At 43.1% G+C, this 14225-nt stretch overlaps 1 protein-coding gene across 1 annotated transcript in view; it reads left to right on the top strand.

The window, feature by feature from the left end:
* ADCY9 (adenylate cyclase 9) overlaps nt 1–14225 on the top strand; it is a gene marked incomplete at its 5' end in the record, with an annotated part of 89613 nt that overhangs the window by 57705 nt on the left and 17683 nt on the right. The window contains 3 exons of the mRNA XM_009881961.1: nt 1582–1799; nt 6634–6736; nt 9922–10130. Coding sequence (XP_009880263.1) covers nt 1582–1799; nt 6634–6736; nt 9922–10130 — 530 coding nt within the window. The remainder of the gene's footprint in view (nt 1–1581; nt 1800–6633; nt 6737–9921; nt 10131–14225) is intronic.

The raw sequence follows: 14225 nt of genomic DNA, 5'->3' as shown, positions 1-14225 counted from the left end.
GCCAAAACAACTGTTGTGAGTGGTAGAAGGGACCAGACTGGGAATCCTTTCATCTCCCGGCTCCCAACGTGTGGCTCCGGGGGCTCCCACCTCCATGGGGGCAGCCCGCAGGGTGGGGGTCCTGCATCCCTCCCAGGCAGGAGGAAGGGGAAGCACAGCCCACCTTCCTCCTGCTTTTCCTGTGGCTCCAGGGAACCATTCCAACGCACCTCGTTATGACTTTAGCTCTTGAAGTCTTGGCAGCGACAGGGAGCCAAGCCCGAGTGCTTTCTGACTGTTCCCTGCACAAGGTGACGTTCTCCTGCTGCTCCATCAGTCTTGGACCTTCACTGGTTGTGTCTGCACCTTTCGTTACACCTGCCTATATTCACCTGCCTCCTCTGCTTTACAGGGTAGATACACAAGGAGGTTGAATTAATTTTGCTCAGGCAGCTGGAAAACAGATACTTCTTAACTTTAACTAAGTTGATCTTACAATTGAAGTAACATATTTCAGTGCATGCTTGGGGTGGTGATGATATTTATGGTATTTATTTATGGTCACTGTGGTGGCATCCAAGAATAGTCTTCTGGAGGAGCTTGTCACTGCCGTGTTGACTGCTGCACAGGCAGAAATGCAGAAGCTTCTGTCGTGAGTGGGTTTTAGGATGAGGATAAATGATACATGATAAATGATAAGACACGGAGGGGGGAGATGAGCATTCAAATATGCTAAATTTGATATATGTTTGCATTGGAAAATGATCCTGACTAACTGCAGTTCATTTTCATTCTAACCATATTTAGTTGTCTAACTTTTTTGGAATTGCTTCAGTGCATATTGGTCTAGGTCAAAGCAAATGTAAAAGAAGGAACTTCAGGTTCCACGAAAATAGAATAATTTTTGATTTAAAGTAATTTGTGTTCTCAAGTGAAAGCAGAATTGATAATAGTGTGTACCTAAGCTGTGTTGCAAGCTGGTGTCAAAATTTGAAAATGCACTATTAATTAATATAAAGGCAAAAGAAAACCAGAAAGAAGAAGTATATCTTAGTGAAGAAAACATAGTTGAATTTGCAGGATAATTATTTTCTTTTTTTTGTAGGATGATGAGATGTACAAAAGGGCTGTTCCCACAGGTAGGGGAAAGGAGGAAGCTCTGTCTGGGACAGCAGCAGGGCTGTAGAGGTCAGTGGAAGGACTAGCGAGGCCTGGCAGAGTAAGTTGTCCCATGACTATAGAAAGATAGCACAGTTTAAGCAGGTATTTAAAAAAGCTTTTTAGAAGAATCTTGGCCTTAAGATGAGAGAAAGAAATTTGGGCTTGTGATTGGTCTTCATTGCATATGTGAAAACATACTTTGGTTTCTGCTCCATGGAAACTTGTGCGTAAAAAGCAAAAGGACGACACCTCAATAGGCATGCGCTTGCAGAAGATGTGAGTGACTTCAAGGCAGGTGGAGTTAGGTCTTTGATGCGATCAGGTAAAAAGCTCAGAGTGTTGAGGGAAGAACGTCTTTCAACTTTGGCCCCATGAAATCTCTTCTGTCTGCTTTCTCAACCACTGATGTTCCCCATGTATGTTTTGCTTCCTGTCATTCAGGCTCCAGGAGGACACAGTCCTAAGACTCAAAATGGGCTTTTGAGTCCTCCGCAGGAAGAAAAGCTGAGCAATAGTCAAACCTCGCTTTATGAAATGTTACAAGAGAAAGGAAGATGGGGCGGAGTGAGTCTGGATCAATCAGCTCTCCTTCCTTTGAGGTTCAAAAACATCAGAGAAAAGACAGATGCTCACTTTGTGGATGTGATTAAAGAAGACAGGTAAGGAAAAGCGAGCTGTACGGTGTAAAATTGTATAAAGGAGATAAGGCAATAACAGGGGTCCCATATCTCTAATCCTTATTTCTGCACTTTCTGTCTAATGTCAATTATTGTTAACATATAACATGTTGTATGTTTTCTAAACTTAATCTATATTCTGTTTAAACTACAATAGGAACTTGATGTCAGGAACATTCAGCTCAGGAATGTGTAACGCCAGGTTTTTCATCATTTCTGGGATGAACAGTGGTTCTTCGGTCGAGTCTTCAAAAAGGAAAAATACTCGTTGAATGACTTGTCGTGAAGTTGAATTCTTATCTTTACGTTCAGAAGTCCTCTTAATACATGCAGCACGTACCTTCCTCTAACTAAAAGAGTCACATAATATCTGAACCACAAAACTCACATTTTTGTGTAGCAAAAGACCAACATCTGATAACGTGGTGTGACTAACTAATGCCTAGAAATCATACCGGGCTTGGAAGCAGAATTAGCAAGCAGAGGAAAATACGTTCTCTAAAATTCAGTAGTGTGTGGTTGTTTTTTTGTAAACACTCAACTGTATCTCCCTTATTATGGCAGTGACTTGACTGGATCAACTAAACAGATAACTTGAGTTTGTTATTATTTATGGCTATTCTTATTTTTGCTTCCCTGCTTCCACTCAGATTTAGGGGTATTTTATCTAAATATCCTTGAAACTGTATCCTCGTATAGACTCCGGGCTGCTTGGAACAGGGACACTCTCATCTTAACTGAAAACAAACATGACTAAAGCAGGGAGAAGTGAGAAGGAGGGACACTAGTCCCTCTCCAGTCTCTTCTCTAGGTTTTTTTCAGATTACTTTGGCCAGCTTCAGTTCAAATTTAAATTGCCTCCCCCCCCCCTGTGCTTGATCTGTCATTAGAGGCTGAGAATAAGTGTTAAGCTGATATTTTCAAATATTAGAAGACAGACGAATTGGGAAAGTCCATATATCGTCAAAAATCAGCAAGAACAAATTGGATTTTTGTTTAAAATGTAACTAGCATACTGCAAATTTTAAATTATAGAAGTAGCTTAATTTATGCAGTTGGTTTGCTGAAGATACCTAGCTCAAGGTCCTGTTCTTGCTGCTTTTCTCTTCCGCTTACAAAATGGAAAATTCATTCTGGTTCGGAAAAAGTAAAAAATTGGACCATGATTTGACATCAGTCAAAGCCTAGCTTTTTTTGGGGTCTCAATTAAATATCATCATTACCATATTAAGTGGGCCATTTCTTGTTGCCAGGGAAACTTCTCTGCTGAGTTCAGTTCATGTAAACATAACTTTCCAAAAATAATCTTCTGATTAATTAGGTCTATACAAAATGGTTTAAGCCTACGTTTTACATTAATCCTTTTTAACGTTTCTCAATGTGAATTTATATGTCATAAGTCATTGTAAAAACATTCTTGATCCCTTACTGTAAAACAGAATATATTGTTGGTCTCGGCAAATCTGTGAGGATGTTTGAATGGGAAATTTGAATTTTCTCAAGGAGGGGGGTGAAGTCCAGACTTCCCCTTGGTCATCTTACGTGAACCCCCATTGGCAATAATAATAATACTGGAGTTTTGCTGCTGCGGGTCGATGTTGCTGCAAACCCAGCAGCAGCAAAGCGTGAGTTTCCCCTAGCGCTGGGCGGCGATTTCCACTGTGGTGCACGATGCCGCGATAGGAATTCGTATTAACAGAAAGGACCTACCCCAGATATGGCGATAAGGTGCGTAAGTTAATCACGCAGGCTTCCGGTAGAGCTGGGAAGAGTTAAATGTATCCTAGGGAGGATTCCAGAGCCTGGACACTGCATTCGGAAGCTGTCTAGGGCTAGCCTGGAGCAAATGCTGGACACTGGTGATGTTTTTCATTTCCCAGCCTCTTTCCTAGAGTTTAGGTGCGTGGCTGAGAGTTTCATGAGTGGCCATCGGTCTCTGCATGCCAAGATTGCACCTTGGAGCTGGTATCTCAGCACAGTTCCAGTTGTCTTTAAAAGTAATAATAACAAAGCCAGTGTTAGTGCTGCATGTTTGTATTATTGCATTGTACAAGAATCCTTTTCATAGAAGTTATCGGTTTGCATCGTCTTACATCTTGGTTGTATGTATTTGGCAAATGGTGTATAGTTTGAACTTTGAGGGTCTATAGTTTGAACTTTGAGGGTCTATAGTTTGAACTTTGAGGGTCTATAGTTTGAACTTTGAGGGTCTATAGTTTGAACTTTGAGGGTCTATAGTTAGAACTTTGAGTCTGCAACCACTATAAAAATACCATGCTTTGTTCATTCTAATCTGCGTGTTAATGTGTATTTGAAAAGAAAACTATAGGGTAAGAGTACAAAACGTTTAAACTGATTTTCATTGGGGATACCCTCAAAGGATTCGTGCTTTTTAGAATTCTGTTTCCAAGAAAAACTACATATTCCTTAAGTTACAAACTTTTGAAGTACAAGAAACAAGTACTCACACATTAATCAGGCCAGTACTTACAAATGATCTTTTTAGACTTACAGAGCAGAGTCCCGGGGAAATACGAAGCTCCCCCCAGAAGCTGGGTTCTGTGCAGCCCTTCATCCCCCCCTTGGGTCAGTTTCCTGTTTAAATACTTCTAAATACATTTGTTTCTTTCATCTCCCACTTCCCAGTCTTGCTTGATTTAGGGAAGACAGAAATCCCCAGTGCTGGGGAGGCACAGCGCCTCCTGGGAAACAGATTATGTACTTGACTCTGTTTAGTCAACTAAACCGGGATCTTCCTCTTTGAGACAGACGACGCGGAGCCGGACCGGTGCGGTACGGCTGGCTGCCATCAGAAATGCTGCCTTCACCCTGGTTTCAGCGTGTTATACCTTCTGTTTCGTGTTGCACTGGCAAAACGGATTGTTCTTCGCTACATCCTTAGGCCATCGCAGCTCCAGCACAACATCACCCTGCTCTGGGTGAGCTTCCCTGGAGGAAGAAAGTGAATTCAACAATTTTTATTTTAAAAAAAAAACAAAACCCTTGCAAAATTCATATTATAAGATGCTCTTAGAAAGGTCTAAGAGAGGTGAGGGAGGGAGGAAAAGAAAGAATGAAAGAGAGAGGGGAACTCAAGTGGATGTGTCCTGTCATTCCTTCAGAGTATCCTGATGTTTTTAATATATTGGCCAAGGTCAGAATCTTTAAAGGTTATAAAGTATCTGCCATATTCATGGTTGAAGCCTTTTTGTCTTCTTGAGCTTCAGTCTCGGAATATGTGTTTGGTTGGTCTTGCATCTCAAGAAAAAAAAAATTCTTCCCACATGCCATCTTGTGCTGGGGAGCTTGTGCTTCCAAAAAAACCTCTTTGGCAAGTGTTCATAAAAAATAAGTAGGAAAAAAAAAAACCAAAAATTCCCCCCTGAAAAAAAGAACTCAGGCACAGGCTAGCTGTGTAGGATTTTTCAGCTGCTTCATCTGCTTAGAATTTGCTCTCATGTGCATCTCTTTGCTTAGAGTTATCAGCTTGAAAATAGCCCTCGCTAGTTGTTGCACTGGTGCTACATTCTTCAAGGTGGGAATAGCACTTGGGAAGAAGCCGCCCCATTTCAGATTCTACAGCCGTTTTAAAAACAGTTCACTGGAGATAACAAGTGGAACTGGTTGCTTGGAACTGAAAGGAGGTTCATAGCAAGAGGGTGTGCTGCGAAACCTCCGATGAGGGCTGCAGGGAAGAGAGGGTGAGGAGCTATCCCAGCAATAAATGGCATGAGCAGGCGGGACCTTACTGTGTGACCACCTGGCACAAGGCACTCGGTGCTCTCTAAGTTGAGTCTTTTCAGCTTTTTGACGCCTGCTACAGAAAGAAAAGGGTGGCAGATCAAGCGCCCTCGATGTCGTTAGAAAACTTCTGTTATAAACCTCTTACAAATAATGTAAAACTCAAAAAACGTTCAATTTTTGCTCCAGAGGGTGGGGAATCATAGAATGGTTTAGGTTGGAAGAGACCTTAAAGATCGTCTGGTTCCAACCCCCTGCCATGGGCAGGGACACCTTCCCCTATAGAATAGAATAGAAACACCTTTTTAGTGATTGAGGCCTCTTTTATGTTTGGGTTTAGTTTGGGGATTTTGCCCATGGCACTGAAAGATAAGGTGAAGGAGTGCGTAAGCACCTTCTGGTAGATGCTGCCTCCTGGTTCGTTAGTCCTAGTGAGCTGGTTTCATTATTTGTCAGTGCCTTTGTTGATGATTCTGGTGATTTCCAATCTTCTCTTTTCAGAAGTAAATGTAAGATATCTGTCTCCTCAGCTTCTGTTTCTCGTTAGGGGAATGCTCCCAGCTGAGTTACTGAGTTCTTTTAGTGTCTTTGAAATAACAAGAAAGCACTCTTTTTCCAAAATGGATGATATTTTTTGTTTCTAACAATTTGTCACCTTTGTCATCCTTGGCTTGCTTTGAACGATAGAATTCCACCTAAAACACAAATATCCCGCAGCCACACATCTCCTAAGGTTGTGCCTCTGTAGCAGCAATTAGCCTTTACTATTTGCTGGATTAAATTACAATTATCTGTAGTCCTCTGCGGTTGTAGCTGTTAAGTTTCTCGAAGGACTTGTTAGTCTCTTCCTGAAAATACCATGTTTGCTCTGTTTTGTTTTTTTTTTTGTAAAGTATTTCCTTTGACTGGGTGAGTGATATGAATAAGGGGGTACCTTGGTGACCGAGAGCGAAGCAAAGCTACAGGTACTTCGAATCCAAGCGCCAGCGTCCCTACAAACAGAAACCACAGAACGGGGGGCTCTGAAAGAGTTACAGCTGAATCAACTGATGTTGGTATCGTCTTTTCTCTTTAGCCTCATGAAAGACTACTTCTTTAAACCACCTATTAACAAGCTGAGCCTGAACTTCTTGGATCAGGATTTGGAGATGGCCTACAGGACGAGCTATCAGGAAGAGGTGTGTTTCTCCTGGTGTTGGTTTCCCTCTGTAATCTGTCAAAGCAACACATTTCATTGCAGTGGATGGCGAAGCTCATGAAATGTCGCGTGTGATTTACTACTTGGTATTGCTGCCTCTGAAAACAGTCTCCTTTCAGTTTACCTGTCTTGTGCCCTGCCCCGAGTCTAGTCCAATGTTTAGGCTGGAAATTCATTTACACAATCCACTAAGATGCACTAGTTACTTCTCACCTGCCTTTTCTCCATTCTCAGGTTAAGGTTTTAAGGCCTTAGGAAGGCCAGAGAACCATGCTAAGATGAAAGTAAAGAGACAAATGCTACTTGCCTTCTCATCAAATATCCTTACTTTGAGAATGGTAACTTTGAATTTGATTTTTGTTCATGTCACAGCCTCATGGTTATCCCTCTGGAACCCAAACCTGCTCTGAACTCAAATGTCTTAAGTTCTGTAAGTGTGCTGCATTCAGAAACAGGCAGTTCAAATCACTGCCTAATTGTAAGGGACAGTGAGTCAATTGTAAGGAACTTGGTGCCTTCCTCAAAATTCTGCACTGACTGTAAGAAGTCCTTAATCCCCCTGGGGGACTGATAGTCCCCAGGTAGTCCTGCCTGGTTGATATGAACTAGCAAGGTGTTTTAAGTTTACATATAGCAACATGTAGGGAAGATTTAGATGGGATATTAGGAAAAATTTCTTCACTGAAAGGATTATCAAGCATTGGCACAGATTGCCCAGGGAAGCAGTGGAGTCGCCATCCCTGGAGGTATTTAAAAAATGGGTAGATGTGGTGCTGAGGGACATGGTTTAGTGGTGGGCTTGGCAGGGACAGATTGATGGTTGGACTCAATGATATTCAAGGTCCCGTCCAACCTAGATGATTTTATGGCATTAGGTGTCAGTGCTGAGGCTGCATTTCCACGAGTAGCTGAAAAATTGCTGCCAAAAGAGGGCATTTGCTCTCCCCTCCTTGTTCCTACTCCTCCCCATTCCTTCTGATGGCTCTGGTGCTTATCCGGCGGCCCTGCTGCGAGCCAGTTCATTTTACTAGCCTAGCATAAAATATTCATGCTTTGTTTTTCTGTTTGGGGCTTTTTCTTTTTCTGTCTGGGTCAGTTTTCCGCTGGACTGAACCAGCAGCTCACAGAGAGGTTGGCAAGTGCCAGAGCCAGCACAAGGTAAGTGTCCGGCCTCAGGACAGGGAACGGGCCCTTCCCTGCCAGTAGTGTTGAGCTATTATTTTGGGTCATCCATCTGGCAGAATTGCATCGTGATAAATGTAAGCGTGGATTTCTTTTCTTCCCTGTACATCCTACATCTGAGGGCAGGTAGGATTTCTGCTTCTGCTGCTTGTCAGGGCTGCTTTCTGTTCTGGGCAGTGTTGTCACGTTGTCCCTAGCAATAGCCTCTATTTGCTCGTTTCCCAATGTTTACAAAAGAGACCTAACTTACTTTTTTAACAAAGGGAAGCATAGTTGTGTTGCAGTTCTGTTTGTTCACTTTGTTCAGGAGCTCCACACTCATCCTGTACTCATCCGTACTATTCTAGTGGTATCTCTGAATAAAGCTCATGTAGCAATAACGGGGAGAAGCTTCCTGTCGGATACAGCCTGCAAAATTTGCACACGCTATGCAGAAAATAGTAAATCAAGTTCTTTCCCATGGGGCGTTTGGGAAGAGAAGAGAAGCAGTGATAGTGAAGCGTATACAGATTGAGCTATTAATGTGGGTACATAGGAAATCCAACGAAGGAGCAAGAATGCGGTCTGTGCATTTTGTTAGTGGCAAGCTATTAATTTGGAAATTATTATGTAAACCTGCCTGGAAATGGGAATCTTCACTCTCCGATAGTAACTCTGCAGCATTGGGGCAAAAAAACAGTTAAAGCCTTAATATTAACATAGCACTGGTCCAAAACAACAACAAAAAAAATCTTCTCTTGGAGAGCGAAATGGTTTGTCAGCGCTGTTGGTTCTTTAATTGCCTTGCAGTAAACTGGTGCTGAAAGTAACTTCCAACACCACTGAATTCACCTCTAATTACCCAGTGCCAACTGCCTGCTCATTTTGTGATTGTTCTCTGCAAGCGGCTCCGCTTCCCAAGAGCTTGCTTAGCCTGTTCTTGTTTGGAAATTAAGGCCCTTCTTAACACTGTTGGGCACCCTTAATGCTGTCACTTTAGGATACAGTGCTGCTCTCCTTAATTCAATGTATGTGACTTTCTGTCTGGACGAACAGGATTGTGCTACAGTTCAGATTAAAAGGTAATTTTGGCACAGAAATGATGCTAGCTGAATTTATTAGGTTGCAGGGAGGTACAAATGAGAGGAACAAGTTCATTTCCCAATATTGCTGAGTGCAGACAGCGTTCTGAGGAGCCAACGAAATCTTCAAATTAAAGCAGGGTACAAGGCTGCAGCACTCAAACTGGGCTACTGCGTGGCCATATTGATAACAGATTTTTTGTTTTTCTTTGGAACTTGCTTTCTGTGGTCCCTTGGGCAGATAACAACACTCATAAGCCAGGATGTGGAGCTCATGATCTAGTTTTCAGCTGGACTGGCCAAAGTAGCAGACAGCACAGCTGCACAAGCACTGGGGCCAGGACAAGATGGGATGGGAACGTGTGGTAAGGGGTTACGGAAGAGCAGAACTTAGTGTCCTGGGCTCTGATCGATTCAGATTACATAGCGTCCCGATTGCTGCTTTTAATCTGGTCTGAAAGGGAGATATGAACTCTGCTGCAGGCAAGGAACTGTTTCTGTTAGAGTGGTGTTTGGAGGGTTTTCTTGAAGAGCCATTGGAGCTAAAAGCCTTATTGTAAAATCTATTATTATTTTAAATGAAAGTCCTTGAAGAAAAAGTCTTATAACATTATCTTCTGTAATTATGGGGTTTATGTTTCTTTGCATAGAATAGGCAATTTTCCTATGGTTTATTTCTGTATCGTAATATTCTGTAACAATCACCCCAGACCCAGGGGCTGTGCTGTCAGTGCTTTCTGTCAACACGGACTTATTCTCAGGGAGCTGAACTACCTCTTCTGTTTCTTGTTTCAAAACAGTGGCAAAGAGTTCTGTGTTCCTTTATCTGTTTTTGTGAGCTGCTGTTTCTGGTACAGTTGAATTCTGCAAAATAACATTTATTCATTTTCATCCCTTCCCTCAATCCCTGTATTCCGCACAGGTTATAAGGAATGCTCCAGTGAAGACGTTTGCCAGCGCTACCTTCAGCTCGCTCCTGGACGTGTTCCTCTCCACCACAGTCTTCCTCATACTCTCTATCACCTGTTTCCTGAAACACGGGATGGTCGCATCCCCTCCACCACCTGCAGCAGTCGCGGTGTTCGTCATCGCCATCCTGCTAGAGGTGCTGTCCCTTGTCATCTCAATTAGGTAAATAAAGCGTAAGAAAGTCTTGAAATAGCAGTGAGAACTGAAACGGTGGCTGGCTTGGGAACATTTTGTTTGACAGCATCCCGGGAGCTCGCCCGGACAGTCTGTAATATTTGGAGAACAGTGTTAGTGAAGCCGAGAAGGCTTGTGGCAGATCTTGTGCAAAGAGAGGTCTGGCTACAGAAAGTGGAGGAGGGAAAGGCGACTCTGATAGAGGCCACTTAAGGAAACGGAGTCTGCGTGCCATGCCTGCCCCTGCTTATTGTTCCTTGGGATGCCACACATGACTGCCTATCTTCTCCCCTCACAGGGCGCCGTCAGAGTGAGGGAATTCGAACAGAAAGTTTCTATCTGTCCTTCAAAAAAAAAAACCAACAACAACCCTGCTTTTAAATTCCTAGATAGAAGTACACCATTCTGGTGTTAAAACTGAAATAATTTATTGAAACGAAAAGATCAGTCCTATTCTCAAAAAAAAAAAAAAGGAAAGAAAAAGAAAAGACATTGCAAAAGTCACAAAGACACATTGCATCTGTCCAGAATTAGTTTTCTTAATGATCTCTATTTCAAGTCTCATGGGTTTAATATTAAAATAGTTTGTGTTTTCTCCGTTTGACACATAATTGGAGTCAGCCTTTCCCCCGAGTCCTGGGCTGTGGGACAGTCGGCTGCTGCTGGAGAAGGGAAGGGCACTAGTTTGTCTCTGCAGAAAGGGCGGCTTCGCAGGACTGTGCTCGGCCCCCACGCTGCCCCTTCCCAGTCGGCGGCGAAGAATCCCCAATCCCTAAATTCTTATACGTCCCTGCGCCTCTGCCCCTCCTGTGCCCTGCGGGGGGAGGCTTGGCTGCACCTGCAGATTCCCAATATTTAACGGTGACTCCTCATTCCTGGTTTGTACCCGGACACCCAGAGGATGGGTATCCTGGACTTGGAGGATGCTTGTGGGCCTTACCCCGGCATTTGTAACTCGTCGCTGAGTGCAATTCCTGCGTAATGTGGGGTTTCCCCAGGCGCACTGGAGTTACCCACGCGTTCAAGCGCAGCAGAAGACTGCAGTTGTGCATGCATTCAGTAAAGCTCACGCTCTCCTGGGTGTGTTGGCTGATTTGTAGAGATACCACATGTAACCTGTTATTAACCCAGATGATAGACCTAATAATAAGTTGTTTGTCTGTATATACTTGTGAGAGCGAGTTTATTCTGCCCTCCTCATCCCCCGTGTTCACTTCTGCCACAAGAGCGTGTTATAAGGGTGGTGTGTGGAAACGTGCGTCCTCACTTGTAGCTCTGCAAACCTAACAGGTGTGTGTAAGTTAAAATGCTTTCATAACTACAAGTTAGAAGCAATTCTGCTCTTGCAGAATTCTTTCAAAAGAAGCAAGAGATTGCAGTTCGCGCTCTTATTTTGACTTTTCAGGGTCAAGGTAAAAAATCCCAAATTAGTACTTTAGTCACTGAAGCAAGCTCGTAACTCGGTGTAAGTGTATGCGAGTGTATTTACAGGAAAGCTGGCATTCAGGAGTAGAGAGAGGTCATTTATGAACAGCGGATAAACGCTTTTTAAGGATAGTATTTCTTAGGAGGTGTATTTGATTGTTGCAATTTGAATCATATTGTAGTTCTGGCGTTTTTAGAAAATCTAGACATTCAGAAAGTGTTAAGGCCCATACCGGGAAATCTCTGAATTGGTAGCACTGTCACTCCAGTGCATCCTAAACTGGATTAACTGTTGCTCTGTCCTTTCTCTTGCACCAGAAATGCATTTTCCTCTTTGCGGAACAGTTTCTGTATTATGCCTTGGATGGGAGCAAGGTTTTCTGTCAGTTCTGTGTGCCCGGGCAGCTCTTTTGTCGCACCGGGCAGGAAAGTAGGAAGGCAGCAGCGAGCAGGTAGTCTGGGCTTGGTGGCCATGCCATTGTATCCTTCAATTTGTTCCACTCTGAACAACTCAGCCATCACTTCGTGGAAGAGCTAATATGTGCTACCCGGATATGTTTAGAGAAAATTTGTGTGCATTCACCTTGCAGGTGAATTTTTATCCCATTTTAGTATTTTTCAATTGGTTACTGTTCCCACTTTTTCTCCAATGCTGCATTGCATTTGCCTTTTCTTATTTTGTACATTTATAAAAATGATTGCTATAATCTTAGAATTTTTTATATGTAGGTACCTAAGGTTTTATTTTGGTCCTGTTCCATAATTGGGGGTTTATGGGTTTGTTAAGGAGAAGGAAAATTGTTGTTTTCAATATGCTATCTATACAGACACGAATTTGCAAAGCAGTTTTGTCTTTCTGAGCCGTGTACGGCTGTACAGAGGTTGAACTTCATTGTTGAGAGCCACACTCTCTGGTAGTGAGCCTGGGCCGTTACTGCAGTGCGTGTAAGTGGCTTTATAATGTTTTCTTGACACTATTTGGTTTTGTCACTGACATTTCTAGAATTTTCATGAGACCGTGCTGGCTTGAAGCCCAATTTTTACTTCCTAAGCTGGCTTGGATGCCCCATTCAGTGTCAGTGAGATTTAAAGCAAGTGTTTCTGGATGACTCCGAAGTCTTAAAGTATATATGTATTTTAAAATTGATCATTCTTTTGTGCTTCATTCTGATTTGATAAACAGGTTGAGAAACATCTCACGTTGTGGAGAACACCTGCAGGCACCCATCAAAACTCACCTGGCATAGAAGTAACAGATTTTTTAGTAGACACTGTGCTGACAGCACGCAGGACTGTCGTTACCCTAACGGGCACTCCCGGGAGGTTTGGGCGTGCAGGGAATACTGCGGTTCCTGCACGGCTGCTACGGGTGCAGATGAGGGGTGGTCGCTCACACTTGCTGCACTCATTGGAGTCAAGCTGACCAGTAATCTCAAGATCCCACAAATACTCCTGGCTAGTTTGGGAAGCGGGAATTGCTGGATGGGGTGAGCGATTGCTGCCCTCCCCTGCCCTCTCCGTCAAGCTGGCAGTTGAGGAGTAGGGATGTAGGAATCGAGTCACCAGCTATCCCTTGCTTCTGGAGCCCCTGTCGTCCAAGTGAGAGTTGTTTTGCTCCTTTCTTTAGGTGGGAGGGAAGTGTCTGCAAATCCATCTGGAGTTACTCCACAGTTACAAGCAATTGGTTCTCAGGAACTTGCTACCACGGGCTCACGTTCACAATCTTTCCTCTACTAATGAGGTATAACTTGTATTTGGCTTAACTCTGGTCATCGCATCTAAGGTAACGCTTCTGCAAGTCTCTTAAAGTACAAACCAGGATGGTTGCAGATCTGAGTAGATCTTACCCCAGGTACATTCTTGAAAATTACCTCATACTATACACCAAAAAGAGCAGTCCCCTGTAGAATGAAAATCTCAGAAGCTTTCTGGTAGGTTTTCAGGTTTAAATGCAACAGCAATGGCAAATTTGAGGGGGGACTTTGTAGGAGAAGGTATTTGTTTTGGCTTGGAGGGTGGGGTTTTTTGTTGTTTTGAATTTATAGTATGTATTTACATCCTAGTAAATACATAAAATATGCTTCTGGGCCACTCCAGTCTCCACAACCTGAGGCATACGCTTCTGTACGGTTCCCCTGAGCAGAAAGAAGAAAATGGTCTTTTTCCTCTTCAAATCATCTTCAAAGTGAGGACTGCTCACTCTGACCACTCATTATGCACAGAAATGGTGCAGAACTTCCTGTGCAGAAATGTCATCCCAAATGACAATCACAGAATACCACCGAGATATCTGAAGGGAGGAGATTGGACTACAATGCTGGGCACAATCCCAGAATTTCAGGAAAAGGGATTATTTTAGGACCAGAAAATTCTTGCCTAAGTTTCTCATTGTATTTTCATTATCGTGATGCGAAACACCCTGCCTTTAAATCAGTCTAACTTTTAATTGAATCCAGGACTCGGCCTAGGAAGTACTTGCTACAGCTCCTGTGGCTAAGACCTTTAGTCCAGCTGGAGGAGCGGGAGAGGAGAACGCTACCGCTGCCTGTACGAGAAATGAGTTAAAACTTTGAAGTTCTAGAAGAGCAGAAGTCCTCACGGAGCAAAGCTTACAAGGGAGAAGGATGTTTTGATTCCTCTGAAGTGTCTGATAATAAA

Source organism: Charadrius vociferus, unplaced genomic scaffold, assembly GCF_000708025.1.
Source record: "Charadrius vociferus isolate BGI_N301 unplaced genomic scaffold, ASM70802v2 scaffold593, whole genome shotgun sequence".
In the NCBI taxonomy this organism is placed as follows: Eukaryota; Metazoa; Chordata; class Aves; order Charadriiformes; family Charadriidae; genus Charadrius; species Charadrius vociferus.
The sequence above is the reverse complement of the archived record's forward strand: the minus strand, read 5'-3'. Positions and strand labels throughout refer to the sequence as shown.